At 40.4% G+C, this 13,441-nt stretch overlaps 5 protein-coding genes across 5 annotated transcripts; 3 read left to right on the plus strand and 2 right to left on the minus strand.

The window, feature by feature from the left end:
• The first annotated feature begins 439 nt into the window (after positions 1-439).
• LOC18008162 (annexin D5) lies at positions 440-1,819 on the plus strand. Its single transcript, XM_006391124.1, has 6 exons — positions 440-515; positions 584-729; positions 831-1,049; positions 1,130-1,345; positions 1,449-1,538; positions 1,616-1,819. Exons 1-6 carry the CDS (start codon positions 440-442, stop codon positions 1,817-1,819), a joined length of 951 nt encoding a protein of 316 aa, XP_006391186.1.
• Positions 1,820-1,939: 120 nt separating this feature from the next.
• Positions 1,940-3,955, minus strand: LOC18008160. Its single transcript, XM_006391125.2, has 7 exons — positions 3,627-3,955; positions 3,479-3,554; positions 3,312-3,384; positions 3,137-3,232; positions 2,994-3,044; positions 2,567-2,923; positions 1,940-2,333 (listed from the first exon to the last, which is right to left on the minus strand). The coding sequence occupies exons 1-7, from the start codon at positions 3,820-3,822 to the stop codon at positions 2,010-2,012; spliced, it is 1,173 nt and encodes a 390-aa protein (XP_006391187.1). The 5' UTR covers positions 3,823-3,955; the 3' UTR covers positions 1,940-2,009.
• Positions 3,956-4,185: 230 nt separating this feature from the next.
• On the plus strand, positions 4,186-6,316 carry LOC18008145 (E3 ubiquitin protein ligase RIE1). Its single transcript, XM_006391126.2, has 5 exons — positions 4,186-4,805; positions 5,275-5,391; positions 5,512-5,644; positions 5,725-5,883; positions 5,988-6,316. The coding sequence occupies exons 1-5, from the start codon at positions 4,318-4,320 to the stop codon at positions 6,147-6,149; spliced, it is 1,059 nt and encodes a 352-aa protein (XP_006391188.2). The 5' UTR covers positions 4,186-4,317; the 3' UTR covers positions 6,150-6,316.
• A 606-nt stretch (positions 6,317-6,922) lies between these two features.
• LOC18008143 (microtubule-associated protein 70-1) lies at positions 6,923-10,632 on the plus strand. The gene is made up of 11 exons (XM_006391127.2): positions 6,923-7,443; positions 7,543-7,628; positions 7,900-7,965; positions 8,059-8,229; positions 8,314-8,484; positions 8,596-8,751; positions 8,864-9,010; positions 9,118-9,189; positions 9,282-9,821; positions 9,901-10,088; positions 10,200-10,632. The coding sequence occupies exons 1-11, from the start codon at positions 7,188-7,190 to the stop codon at positions 10,237-10,239; spliced, it is 1,893 nt and encodes a 630-aa protein (XP_006391189.1). The 5' UTR covers positions 6,923-7,187; the 3' UTR covers positions 10,240-10,632.
• A 47-nt stretch (positions 10,633-10,679) lies between these two features.
• Positions 10,680-13,058, minus strand: LOC18008114 (adagio protein 3). Its single transcript, XM_006391128.2, has 2 exons — positions 12,705-13,058; positions 10,680-12,417 (listed from the first exon to the last, which is right to left on the minus strand). Exons 1-2 carry the CDS (start codon positions 12,992-12,994, stop codon positions 10,836-10,838), a joined length of 1,872 nt encoding a protein of 623 aa, XP_006391190.1. The 5' UTR covers positions 12,995-13,058; the 3' UTR covers positions 10,680-10,835.
• Between the last annotated feature and the right edge of the window lie 383 nt (positions 13,059-13,441).

Consider the following 13,441-nt stretch of genomic DNA (forward strand, 5'->3'; position numbering starts at 1 on the left):
GCCAATATTAATAGTGATAACATGGCCCTGCGATCTCTTTCGGAAAACTCAAAACAAAATTTGCCATATACTATACATATGGTATTTTTTATTTTTGAATGTGAACGTAAATAATTAGGCCCAAGAAAAAAAATACTGTGTTTAAATTTTATGCATCAAAGCATTCATCGTCACATTTGGACGAAACAGAGGATTCAACTCCTGAAACCAAGGTCTAATGTCCACTTCCTTAATTTGCAGATTTCAAGGCAAAACACAATCTTCCCTAAACAATTAAACATCCACAATTCACCACCACCAACAACAACAACAAAAAACAAAAACAAAAACCAAAATAAGATCAAGAAAATACCAAAAAACAAACAAACAAACAAACAAGAACATAAGAACATAAGGACGATTTAGAGTTGTACAATATCTTTAGAGGAAGAAATAAAAAATGGCAACAATGAAAATACCAATGACGGTACCTTCTCCTCGAGTCGATGCTGACCAGCTCTTTAAGGCCTTCAAAGGTATGGTTAGAACTTAATTGGTTGTTTAATAACGTATAATCATACAATCATGTGCATGGAATTTGCAGGAAGAGGTTGCGATACTTCGGTGATCATCAACATTTTAGCTCACCGCAACGCAACGCAACGAGCTCTCATCGAACAAGAATACGAAACCAAATTCTCAGACGACCTACGAAAACGTCTCCAATCCGAGCTTCACGGTCATCTCAAAGTAAAATACAAAACTCTTAACAAGAATCGTTATTCATCTAAAAAAAAATGATTTATTACGCACAAAAATGGTTGAAGACGTTTTTTAAAATTTTATTTCAGAAAGCGGTTCTTCTGTGGATGCCTGAAGCAGTGGAACGAGACGCTTCAATACTGAAACACGCATTGAGAGGAGCCGTGACTGATCACAAAGCTGTGGCCGAGATCATATGTACAAGAACTGGCTCTCAGCTTCGTCAGATCAAACAGGTTTACTTCAACACTTTCGGTGTCAAACTCGAACAAGACATCGAATCTGAAGCTTCCGGCAATCACAAAAGAGTATGTCTCTGTCTGATCAACCATCTTGATTGAGATAGTATAATATATACATTGACAATGTATATGTGTAATATAAACAGGTTTTGCTCGCTTATTTGAACACTACACGATATGAAGGACCAGAGATCGATAACAAGATCGTAGAGAATGATGCTAGGGTTCTCAAAAGCGCCGTTGCGAGGAAGCGTAAATCCGATGACCAGACTTTGATTCAGATTTTCACAGACCGAAGCAGGACTCATTTGGTCGCTGTTAGATCTACTTACCGTTCCATGTACGGCAAAGAACTTGGAAAGGTATAATCAAGCAAGAATAAGAAACTTCTCACTCAAGAAACCCTACACAGTTCATACCGATAACAAAATTTTCTTCAACTTTCTTGTTCTCCAATCTTGATAGGCGATAAGGGATGAGACTAGAGGGAACTTTGAGCACGTTCTTTTGACAATTCTACAATGTGCTGAAAACTCTTCTTTTTATTTCGCAAAGGTAAAACCTAACTTCATGTTTCTTAAACCACAAGGCATCGGTTTTTCGGGTTTTAAACATGAGAACTGAAACCGCAGGCGCTGAGAAAATCGATGAAAGGGTTAGGAACAGATGATACGGCGTTGATAAGAATGGTGGTGACAAGAGCAGAGGTGGATATGCAGTACATCGTTTCCGAGTACCGTAAAAGATACAAGAAGACTTTGTACAATGCTGTTCATTCTGATACAACTGGTCACTACAGAGCTTTTCTCCTCTCTCTTCTAGGTCCCAACGTTTGATCTTGTCTATATATACCAAACATTCACATTGATTCTTGGGCTATTTTTATGTATCTGTATTTTCTTGTTACAATCTTGAAAGGGAAAATACAATATGTTTCTATGTAAGTTTCCATCAAAGAGGGAGGAATAAAAAAACAGAAGAGATCCAATAGCAGAAACGTTTATAGATAAAAAAAACAGAAGAGATCTAATCGACTTTATGTATAGTCTGATACGTTTTCCATTGAGGCAAGGATGATACTAGCTCCTTGTGTAGCTTACAAGTATACTCTTCCCAAGAGGTAATCGCAGGTGATATATCCGTCAAGTCAAGTGAATCCTTCCTATCCCCATTGGAGCATGAATGTCCAAAAATTGTGGTTACGAGGCCCTCGTCTGGCAGGAAAACTGATTTCAGGGCATTGATAGTTTCCAAATGCGGTTGGGTCATAGCTTTCACCTCTTCTACAGTGTCATTTTCGACATTAGAAGTTTTGAGTTCAGAAGCTTTCCAATGGTAGAACTGAACAACCTGTTATCCAACAAATGGGAAAGAAAATAGAAAGCATTTGATTATACATGACCAAAGAAAACCATTTTAACAAGATATTAACTATGTAGCCATGAGCACAGGGTTATGTAGCTATACGGACCAAAAACCCTTATCTGCGACTGATAACAAGGTCCGGTTCAATGTAAAGTGTGCAACTCATCACTCAAGGCCTTATGTAAAAGTCGGCTAAACATATGAGTAAGAGAAAGTACCTGAAGAGCATGAAGAATGTTCTTAAACTCTCTGGTGAGCAACTCTCTTCCTTTAGCTATTTGTAGTGGCCCCATGAGTTGTTCAGAGGCCTCTAGAGAATGATCTTTGTCTTGTAAGCTATGTAACTCGAAATCAAGAAGATGCAACCTCGCAACGCAGATTTCAAAACCTATGTTTTGATTAGCCTCTTGATGAGGACAGAACCAGTACATGTTAGTAGATGCAGGCAAAGGAAGGCAAAATCTATGTGATGATAATGTGCATTGGGAAAGACGAGAAACAAGCTTAGAATCCTCGTCATGAGATGAATCCCGGCTAAACCACAGTGCAAGTGTCAATCTTTCTCCATCTGTTACCTGTGAGGTTCCATTAGTTAACTTATATCTACATGGAAGATATTAAAACAAACAAAGAAGGAGGCGAAACCTCATCAACCGAATGAATATTCCGGTCATCAGCTGTGTACATGATAACATCCTGGTCAAGACACAAAACTCATTATCCAACTAAGAATCTTGTGAAAAATCCGAGAAGTAACAATTGATCCAACTGAGAAAGGACATACTTACTCCAGCCGAAGGAGCAATAGTTGCTGGTTCTCCACTCTGAAAACGAAAAAGCCCGCCTTTGAATTCTTTCCCGTAGCTATTCAAGTAACAAACTGCCTTCAAACCAACTAAAAACCAAATTCATTTACATAAACCTCGTATCGGGAATGATCATATAGGTTGAGTGAACACGAACCGCGAAATCCCTTTGTTTCAGATACTGTCTGTTATCATCACTGTGCCACCCAATGCTAGCTCCTCTGCACCAGCTGATTCAAGCTCAAACAAACAAAAACAAAACATTTTTCAGTTTCTTATTGGCTCTTCCTCTAAATAAGTGGAGAGGAAAAGCTACTTATTTACCTAATTAAACCTGTGAATTCGATAAACAGCTCATACTCACACCCAAATGTTTCCTCCATTTTCTCTTTCAACCTTTCTGTTTTACTCAAAACGCAATCAGATCATCATCAAAAAGGGCTGTAAATTCAGAAAAATGTGGAGGACTGACCTCGAATGGAGACGAAAGGGATAATGAGGTGAGGAGAATTGGTGGCGATGAGGTGAGAGAGAGTGGTGGAGAAGACATTTGGTCTGTACCCGACCGTACTGCAACTCTTGTGTATGAACTCGAGCTCCTTGCACTCTTCCGGCGAGAGGAAATTGTGCAGAATCAGCCTTGGGTGCTCTCTCTCCCCCTCCGACATTTCTCTCCGTTTCGACTATAAATTTAAAATCGGACTCCGAAAAACGAATCCGGATCGAATTGCTTGATTTGGGTTTTACGCTTTGAGTCTCTGCTACGTGAAAGTTTTGGCCTTTTGGGTCTCCGAGTTTAGAGAGTGTATCGGAATCGGAATAGAAGTAGGAGAAATATATCGGCAGTGAAGTCTCGACGAATCTAAAGAAGAAGACCAAAACCTCTGAACGAAATGGAGTGTCTCTGAAATCGAAACACTGCGTTTCAATACGTTATGACTTATGACTCACCGATTTACCAAATGGTCGACATCTTTTTGTTTTTGTCTTTCAACAACCAAATCAAATCAATCTCTTTTTAACTACAGAAATCTAGAGATTACAGAGGAAAACAAAGTATCCATCTTTCGCTATTTTGACCTTCGGTTTCTTACTTTTTTGAGTGGTGGGTACAAGAAACAACAAACCCTAGATTTATCTCAAAATCTCAGACGGATTCGACCATGTCTGAATCTCCTTCCGGTTCACCAACCATGTCCGACTCAAACACACCGCTTCTCCGCTCTCGACAAAACTCGCCGAGACGCCGACAGCCTGTAATCGCGGTCCTGTTAGGCCGAGCTTCCGGTCGGCGAGGGGCTTCGATGGTTGTAAGAGAGACAGCTGCTCAGGAGCTTGAGGATCGACGAGCCGATTGGGGATACTCTAAACCCGTCGTGGCTCTTGATATGCTTTGGAACACTGCTTTTGTGGTTGTTGCTATAGTGATGCTTTTGGTTTCCAAGGACGAGAATCCTAACGTGCCGATTAGGGTTTGGATCTGTGGGTACGCTCTTCAGTGTCTTGTTCATGTGGTGCTTGTGTGGTTGGAGTTTAGGAAGAGGAACAACACGAGCCGGCGAGGTGGGGATTTGGAAGCTGGTGAAGGTTCTGTTCATGGAAGAAATAGTCATGATAGCGAGGATGAGGATGGTGATGAGAGGATCCTCAGGTTAGCTTTCTCCTTCTCAAATCTCTATCTGACTCGGAAACACCATTTATTAGACAATGGGATTTCAAAGTTTGAAACTTTTCTTTGGTTCAGCTTTGCTTTGTGATTGAGGGTTTCTTTTACTTGATATCAATCTCTCTATCACCTTGGCTAAAAGTTTAGATTTTTAGGATATTATCCAGACCCGACAATGCATCTTGTCTTTCCTGTGTCATAATTACTATGAAGAGTACTCTTAGATTGGGGAAGCATGAAAAAGATTAGTCCTTTTGTCAAGGTTATATCACTTTCCTGTCATGCTTGGAATCTAGAAAGTTCTATCTTAAGAGTGCTGATCCTAAGAATAACTATATTATTCTGCACTCGTGATGGAACTGTGAAATGTGTGTTATCAAGTTCTTGTTTGTGTTGATTTGTTCTTTGAGCAAAGAATTATTTATTAATGGTTTCACAATCAAATTTCTCTCAGCACTAAGACTTGCGAATCGTTTAACACCATAATATCATTCGTCTGGTGGATCGTTGGCTTCTACTGGCTTATATCTGGTGGTGATATCCTTCTTCAAAATGCATCGCATTTGTACTGGTATGTGTTGATATGCTCAATGTTTCTTACTGAGAACTCATTTTCATCATTTGATCTTATGTTTTCCTTTGTTTGCTTGCTGAAATGGCAATGGCATCACAATGTTTAAATTGCTTGCAGGTTGACTTTTGTTTTCTTGGCATTTGATGTGTTCTTCGCCGTCTTTTGCGTTATACTGGCATGTCTTATCGGAATCGCACTCTGTTGCTGTCTCCCTTGTATTATTGCTCTTCTTTACGCTGTTGCCGGGCAGGTATGAGCTAAACAAAGAAAATTTGACTTAAGCTTTGGAAGAAGTGAAATCAGTAAACACGTGTTTTATATGTGTTACAGGAGGGTGCATCAGAAGCAGATCTCAGTATCCTTCCCAAGTACAAGTTCCAAATGATGAACAATGGCGAAAAGCAAAGTGACGGTGGCGGGAAAATGATACCAATCGAGGCAGGCACTGACTACTCGGGAAACGAACGTGTGCTTCTGCCTGAAGATGCTGTAAGTTTGTTATGTCGAAAGTTATTGTCTTGTGGATGTTTTGATTAAGAGAAAATTGAAATGAAGTTTTTTAGAGGTTTCTTTTGATGGGTTTTGTTGTGTAGGATTGCTGTATATGTCTGAGTTCATATGAAGATGGAACAGAGCTGGTGGCACTTCCTTGCAACCACCACTTTCATTCCACTTGCATCGTGAAATGGCTGAAAATGAACGCCACATGTCCATTGTGCAAGTTCAATATCCTCAAAGGTAATGAACAAGAATGATGTAGAAAACCTTTCATCTGTTAAAGTTTTCCTTGGATCGTGTTGTTTTCTTTCTGTTGTATATATAGAGAGAGTAGAGAAATAATTGTGTCTTTTTGTAAGCCGTAAGATAAAATGTGACTTTGTTGTCATTCTCTTTATTTTATTAAATATAGATATTCGTCCAATTTTTTTTTATAGAACGGTATATGTATGTATGTATGTCTAGTATTTTATTTTCAAAACTTTAAAACACTTCTTAGTACTAACTCCAAAAATTACTTTCGTGGCAACGACTTTCAAAATATTTCAATTTTAATGGACTTTTATTAATAGAAAGAAAAGCAATCAAATGTAAAAAAAAAGAGAAATTATACATTATTGATTATCCCTTAAAAAGAAAAAAAAAAAGAGAAGGAGATGAACAGATTAGACAATAGACATTGAACACGTAGTTGACAAGAAAAAAAAGACATAATACACGTTCCCTCCTTTCACGCGCAAAGAATCTCTTTGACTAATCACGGCTTTTTCTCACTAATCACATCACTAAACAACCAAGACAATTAACTATCCACCGATATATCCCCATTTTATTACTATAATAAACCAAGGAACTAAATCAATTAGATTATTATTAATTAATCTGATAATTTGTACTTAAGTGCCTGATCAAGTGAACATTGATTAATCCAGTCTTTCTTTCCTCTTCTAGTCTTGTCACACTATTAGAGAGAGAAAACACTGTGACACAGCATTTAAATCTCACTCTCTCTCTCTCTCTCTCTCTCTCTCTCTCTCTCTTGTTCCTATCTTATTCTCTCTCTAGTTTAGCATCACTCTCTCTCTCTCCGTGGGACTCTGATTTGAAAACCAGAGAAAAGCATTTGGATCGCTCTCTTTCTCTCTCTAGAAATCTGCATTATTAAGCTCACTTGCTGGCTACTCTCTCTGTAAATTTGTCCTCATCTGTGTGTATCATAACACATTGCATTTTTGGATCCTGAGGATTTTTGGATGTGTTGGTGAGGGAGAAATCGAAGGATCATCAGATCGGAGATGTCGGATGTTTCGGCCGACGGAGGTTTATCGGCGTCGTCAACTGAGACGCCTGCGGTTCCGACGCCGTATCCGTCGCTGACGGTGTCGGCGTCTTACAAGGAGAGCAGTGGAGGCGGCGGAGGGAAAAGCTCGTCGAGGAGGAGACCGGTTAGGCCTAGCTTCGACGCCGCCGCCGACAATGAGTTCATCACTCTTCTCCATGGCTCGGATCCAGTGAAGGTGGAGCTTAATCGGCTTGAGAATGAAGTTAGAGGTGCGAATAATGCCTTCTCGATCTATTGTGTTTTTCTTGTGTCGATTCAGATCTAAGTTTTGGTGTCTGGACTCATTATTTTTTATTTCTTCTTTGCAGATAAGGATCGAGAATTAGGCGAAGCACACGCCGAGATCAAAGCTTTGAGGCTATCTGAGAGGCAAAGAGAGAAAGCTGTTGAAGAGGTGTGCTAAATATATTGATATTTCTATTTTAATCTAGATTGAGATTTAGGATCAGTTTATTTAGTTTCAATTTGAGTAATCAAGGATTGGTTTATGGGAATGTTGTGGGAGAAGATTCAGAGCTTTGTTTGTCATGATTCATATGAATCATTTTGCTTCTAAGTTTTTCATCAATGGCTATATCATGTCTCAGTTCTTGACTCTATGATTACTGATGAGCTTCAAGCTCCTTTAAACTGACATTCTCTCATATGCTCTATTGGGATTATAGCTTACCGATGACCTTACAAGGCTGGAGGAGAAGCTCAAGTTAACTGAATCACTTCTCGAGAGCAAAGTATGTATCGAAGTCCCTCTTTCAAGACCACTTCTGTTTTTCTTCCTATGTTCATTTCGCTGGAAATCTGATTAATAAACAAATATGTTGCAGAATCTAGAAATCAAGAAGATCAATGAGGAAAAGAAAGCCTCCATGGCTGCTCAGTTTGCTGCTGAAGCTACCTTGAGAAGGGTCCATGCTGCTCAAAAAGATGACGACATGCCTCCAATTGAAGCCATTCTAGCCCCATTAGAAGCTGAGCTTAAGCTTGCACGCTCCGAGGTATTTTCCGCATATTTCAAGTCCAATTCCGGTGCTGTGTACTTTCATAGCGGAAATTGATTAGTTACGATACTTCTGCTTTAGATTGGGAAACTTCAAGAAGATAACAGAGCCTTGGATCGTCTCACTAAATCGAAAGAAGCGGCTTTACTTGATGCTGAGAGGACTGTTCAAACTGCCTTGGCAAAAGCTGCTTTAGTTGATGATCTTCAAAATAAGAACCAAGAGTTGATGAAACAAATAGAAATCTGTCAGGTGCTGTTACTCATCACCCTCTTCTTTATAACTAGTTAATTAGGCTTTGGAATGCCTTCTACTCAATCACGCATTGTTTCTCAACTACTTATTATCTATTTGTTTGTTTAGGAAGAAAACAAAATTCTAGACAAAATGCACAGGCAAAAGGTTGCTGAAGTGGAAAAGCTTACTCAGACTGTACGAGAGCTGGAAGAGGCTGTTCTTGCTGGTGGCGCTGCTGCAAATGCCGTTAGGGATTATCAGCGGAAGTTTCAAGAGATGAACGTAATTAAATACAATTCATAAGATGACTGGAGAAGAAGAAAAAACAAGTCTTTAGTGTTTTTTTTTGTCATAGAATTTTGATGAAGAAATACTTCTTGGTCTGCTTTTTCAGGAAGAACGAAAAACTCTTGACCGGGAACTTGCACGTGCTAAGGTTACAGCAAACAGAGTTGCAACGGTGGTTGCAAATGAATGGAAAGACGGCAATGATAAAGTGATGCCGGTGAAGCAATGGCTTGAAGAAAGAAGGTTTCTACAGGTTCACTTTGATATGATTGTCCTTCTCCAAAATTCTTGGATTGCAGATTCTTTGCAGTGACAAAGGCACAGACCCACATCCTTTAACTCTTAACTCTCTTCTTGCAGGGAGAGATGCAGCAACTCCGCGATAAGCTTGCCATATCAGATAGAGCTGCGAAATCTGAAGCACAGCTAAAAGTATTCATCTCTTATTCATGCGTTAGTCATCTTCTAACATTTGCTCGTGTTTAACTTTAACTCAATAAACTATTTCTTTGAAAATATTCCAGGACAGGTTTCAACTACGACTTAAAGTGCTTGAAGAGACGCTGAGAGGCACATCAAGCAGCAGTGTAAGGAACACACCTGAGGGAAGAAGCATGAGTAATGGACCCTCTCGCAGGCAGTCACTTGGTGGATCAGATAATTTACAAAAGTTTGCATCAAACGGCTTTTTGTCAAAGAAATCTCCATCTTTTCAGATGAGAAATTCTTTTACTTCTAATTCCACCTCGGTATTGAAGAATGCTAAAGGAACATCTAAGTCATTTGATGGAGGCACAAGATCACTGGATCGAGGCAAAGCACTATTAAACGGACCTGGGAATTATTCATTTACCAAGGCTTGTGACGACGCGAAAGAGCCAGAGTCACCTGATGCCTGGAAAGAAACTTCAGAGGAGAAGCCACCAAGCGAACTCCCTGCACCAGCAACTGAAGACAATGTCCCAGGGGTTTTGTATGATTTACTACAAAAGGAAGTAGTAGCCTTGAGAAAATCTTCTCATGAAAAGGATCAAAGCCTCAAAGACAAGGATGATGCCATAGAGGTGAATTTCTGGAATATCCCATATGATTTTTTTGCTTAAAAGACTGCTTTTAAATGGAAGTTTTGAAATGTTTTCGTAGATGCTAGCGAAAAAAGTTGAAACTTTAACAAAGGCAATGGAGGTTGAAGCGAAGAAGATGAGAAGGGAGGTAGCTGCTATGGAGAAAGAGGTCGCTGCAATGCGTGTGGATAAAGATCAGGATAGTAGAGCTAAAAGGTCATCACACACGAAGAACTCATCCAACACCGCCCAGATTCTTGCTGCAAGGTATCTAGAGCAAGACCAATATCGCATGTTATATATAACTTTGTCCAATTCTACAATCAGTTACATTATCATTGTCTCCAAAAAACTATTTGATCCTCTAAATTTCTGCAGAGCTACTGGACGAAGTGGGTTAACGAGGAGCACACAATGAGATGAGGGACGAGACTAGTTCTCGTGGTCGTATCAGTGTTTTTAAAGCTCCTTTTAACCGTTATATCTTCTTATTCACTTGCTTTCTTTACATCCTCTTTGTGATTTATTGTATTACCATAGAAACTCATCAGCATGCTATGGTAACAACCACAAAAAGAGAAAAGAAAAAGAAAAAAAGAGAAAGATGAGTATGCTTTCTGACTTAGATTGGCTTACACTGCTTAGCAATGACGGGGAAAAATGGGAGGAAGGAGGGGAGATATGTTTGACATTTTGGCATAACATTTTCTGTCCTACGGAAAGTAGTTTGTCTGGGCTGTGTATAGGTTTTTAGCTTTTGCATTTGGAGTTGTGTTCTTACACTACTTGAGGTGTTGTGTGATTATTTCTACTTTTGACTTTGTTGATATATGTCTCTATATTCACAGATCTCCAACCTTAAAAAGTGAGAAACCTTCATACATCAAAACCTTTTAACATTACATGAATATCTAAACCGTACAAACGATCACTAACTCACTATGTACAGACTCTATTAGCTGAATTTATAACAGATACAAAACCAAAGGACACAAAAAACAGCAGAAGCTTTGCTTACATATCTGAGTCCTGTCGGCTAGCCAAGCAGAGTTCATGTAACTCATTGAGTATCCATTCCTCACCCGTGTGACCACCCAGGACCAAAACTCTAGTCCCTCCAACAACGCATGTGCTATGTCCCCAAGCAAACTTAGGCGGTTTTCCGGGGACATTCAGGATCCTCCACGACGGTTTCTCTTCTGCAGGATCTATTAAAAACAACTGCGAAGGAGAGTGAAGCCCTGCAATAGAGCCTCCAAAGACGATGACTCTACCACACGGCATGCTCACAGCCACGTGATCCAATCTTGGAGGCGGTGCAACCTCACCTGTGAATGCGCTACACTCGAGCTCTCTCCATCTCGGTTTTTCATCTTCCAAGTCTATAGTATATGCCTCCCCTGACCTTAGCTTTAGATGACCGCTATTTGCAAGCCCACCAAACATTAAGATTTTAGTCCGGCCAAACACCGATAGAGAATGTCCAAGCCTACAAGGAGGAGCCCATGAGGTCGGGATCTCTCTCCATTTCGGTTTATCTGTTGTTAGATCCAACAAGAAAGTGTCGCTGAGAAGCACCCCAGCGTCTGTGCAGCCACCTGAGACAACCAGTTTAGATCCTTCAATGGTGCACGAGCTGTGCCAAGATCTTGGCAATGGAGGTGTTCCTCCAGCTACTTCTTTCCATGTTGGATGCTTAGCGTCTAGATCAAGCACAAAGACATCGTTAAGCAATCCTTCTCTTCCACACCCTCCAAATACTACCAACCACGATCCGTTGAGGCACGTGAGCGTGTGTCCCCAACGTCCTGGAGGCGATGACTTCACCCTCACACGTTGCCACTCGGGAAACTCTGAATCGAGATTGAGAACAAAAGTATCATCCATTGGCTGCATGTTAACACCTTCCCCACCAAACAACACAAGCCGGTTCCCAACAGCACACGCACTGAAATTGCAGCGAGAAGGTTGTACAATCCCTCCAACGGTAAATTTTCGCCAACACACAGCTTCGAGAGTAGTGAGCTCTCTGGCTAAACGACCCCATCGTAGCTTCTTAGTCATGATCTCCAATGTTCCGGTTATCTCTTTCCCCCACGCATTTTGACAAACCATCTTCCTCACGCTCTCGTTTTTCGTCAACTGCCTCATCCTCCTGCAGGCTGAACCAATGGAAGCAACGTCTCTTGGAGTTAACCGAAACAAGATGTTATGCGCCAAGACTTCATCAGAGAGCTTCAATATCCCACAGACATCTTGATGATCCTCCCTGAACCTCGGGCTTCCACTTGCAACCAAGCACTCAGATTTCTGATCAAGCTGTTGTTTGAAGACGGGATATGAGACACGGTCTAGGTCTATAGTGGTTTCGGAGAAGACCTGTATCCCAATTACATGAGTAATGGTTCCATCATCGTCACGTATTGGAGCAAGCCGTACTCTGTTCACCAGCGGAGTGCCATCTTTTCTGAAATTGAGAAGCTCTCCTTGAAACTCAATACCTTCTTCAAGACATCTTCTTATCTCAGACACAACCACAGGATCCACCAATGGGTGTCGCCTTTGAGCACGAGGGTCCCTGTACTGTAGGAATCGACTGAAACCAAGGAAAAAACAAGAGAGATTCTTATTCATAATTGCAACTTATTCATAAAACAATGTATCTTCAACATTACTTTCTCCAGCTAAAAGTTCATCAATCAAGCTTAGTGACGCATTCCAGATATGAAATCGAACAGAATTTGACTACTTCTTACTCCAAATGCAGCATTTTCCAAGAGAAATGATAACAGAGAACAGAAAATTCCCACAGAAATTCAAATTTCGACGATCAACCCAAAACAAAAGGAAGCAAGGAAAAAAAGGGGAAATAGGAGTTAATACCAGTTTTGACCAAGAACTTCATCGGCTCGATAACCAGTGAAGACTTCGAAGACTCTATTGACGTAGATCAAAGGAAAATCTGGCTCGAGAGCATCGGATACAATAAACGAAGGCGGATTCATTGGGTAATAGAACATCCCAAGCTCTAATGGAAGCTCCTCGTCTCCTACTACCTCTTCTTCTACTTCTTTTCCAATTCCATCTCCGATGTCTTCCTTTTCGTCTTCTTCTTCAACTCTCCCGCGTTTCTTTCGTTTTCCGATCGTTTCGCTCGCATGTTCTCTCGCCATTTTCGCTCACAAAAATATCTTCTCTCTGTCACGCTCTCCTGCGCCTTATGATATTATTTTTCTCTTTTTTGCGTCTGTTTAAAAACTTTATTAATATATCTCCGCTTAGATGGAGACTCGTTCGACGAAAATACCCTCGGAAAGCTAAAGTGGAAGACGAAGTTTGGTAAGCGAAGGAAGTGGCAGTCTCGTAATTAAAATGAGATAGATGACTAATCATACCCAAGTAAAAATCTACGCCTAATTCGATGAGCACACGTCACTAGATGATATCTCCGACAAAAACAAATATCTAACCTCCTGCGCCACTCCGCTTCTTCCACGTCATCGGGAAAGATATTTGTTTTTTTTTATGGTCTGACGGAAGATATTTTCATTATTTTGTGAAAGTGTTGGTACCGTACGCAATTAGAAATTTAGAATCAGATTCACTTAACTCTAGACTCC

Source organism: Eutrema salsugineum, unplaced genomic scaffold (genome assembly GCF_000478725.1).
Source record: "Eutrema salsugineum unplaced genomic scaffold, Eutsalg1_0 scaffold_9, whole genome shotgun sequence".
Classification (NCBI taxonomy): domain Eukaryota; kingdom Viridiplantae; phylum Streptophyta; class Magnoliopsida; order Brassicales; family Brassicaceae; genus Eutrema; species Eutrema salsugineum.

Bases quoted from the DNA above. Each gene is read 5' to 3' on its own strand.
- LOC18008160 (XM_006391125.2), bottom strand. From the start codon at position 3,822: ATGTCGGAGGGGGAGAGAGAGCACCCAAGGCTGATTCTGCACAATTTC. The intron at 3,555-3,626 runs GTCAGTCCTCCA...TGAGTAAAACAG, and splicing joins CCCTTTCGTCTCCATTCGAG to AAAGGTTGAAAGAGAAAATG. The intron at 3,233-3,311 runs GTTCGTGTTCAC...GTTGGTTTGAAG, and splicing joins TGAAACAAAGGGATTTCGCG to GCAGTTTGTTACTTGAATAG.
- LOC18008162 (XM_006391124.1), top strand. From the start codon at position 440: ATGGCAACAATGAAAATACCAATGACGGTACCTTCTCCTCGAGTCGAT. The intron at 516-583 runs GTATGGTTAGAA...TGGAATTTGCAG, and splicing joins GCTCTTTAAGGCCTTCAAAG to GAAGAGGTTGCGATACTTCG. The intron at 730-830 runs GTAAAATACAAA...ATTTTATTTCAG, and splicing joins AGCTTCACGGTCATCTCAAA to AAAGCGGTTCTTCTGTGGAT.
- LOC18008143 (XM_006391127.2), top strand. From the start codon at position 7,188: ATGTCGGATGTTTCGGCCGACGGAGGTTTATCGGCGTCGTCAACTGAG. The intron at 7,966-8,058 runs GTATGTATCGAA...AATATGTTGCAG, and splicing joins AATCACTTCTCGAGAGCAAA to AATCTAGAAATCAAGAAGAT. The intron at 9,190-9,281 runs GTATTCATCTCT...AAAATATTCCAG, and splicing joins AATCTGAAGCACAGCTAAAA to GACAGGTTTCAACTACGACT.
- LOC18008114 (XM_006391128.2), bottom strand. From the start codon at position 12,994: ATGGCGAGAGAACATGCGAGCGAAACGATCGGAAAACGAAAGAAACGC. The intron at 12,418-12,704 runs GTATTAACTCCT...CCTTGGTTTCAG, and splicing joins GAAGTTCTTGGTCAAAACTG to TCGATTCCTACAGTACAGGG.
- LOC18008145 (XM_006391126.2), top strand. From the start codon at position 4,318: ATGTCTGAATCTCCTTCCGGTTCACCAACCATGTCCGACTCAAACACA. The intron at 5,645-5,724 runs GTATGAGCTAAA...TATGTGTTACAG, and splicing joins TTTACGCTGTTGCCGGGCAG to GAGGGTGCATCAGAAGCAGA. The intron at 5,884-5,987 runs GTAAGTTTGTTA...TTTGTTGTGTAG, and splicing joins TGCTTCTGCCTGAAGATGCT to GATTGCTGTATATGTCTGAG.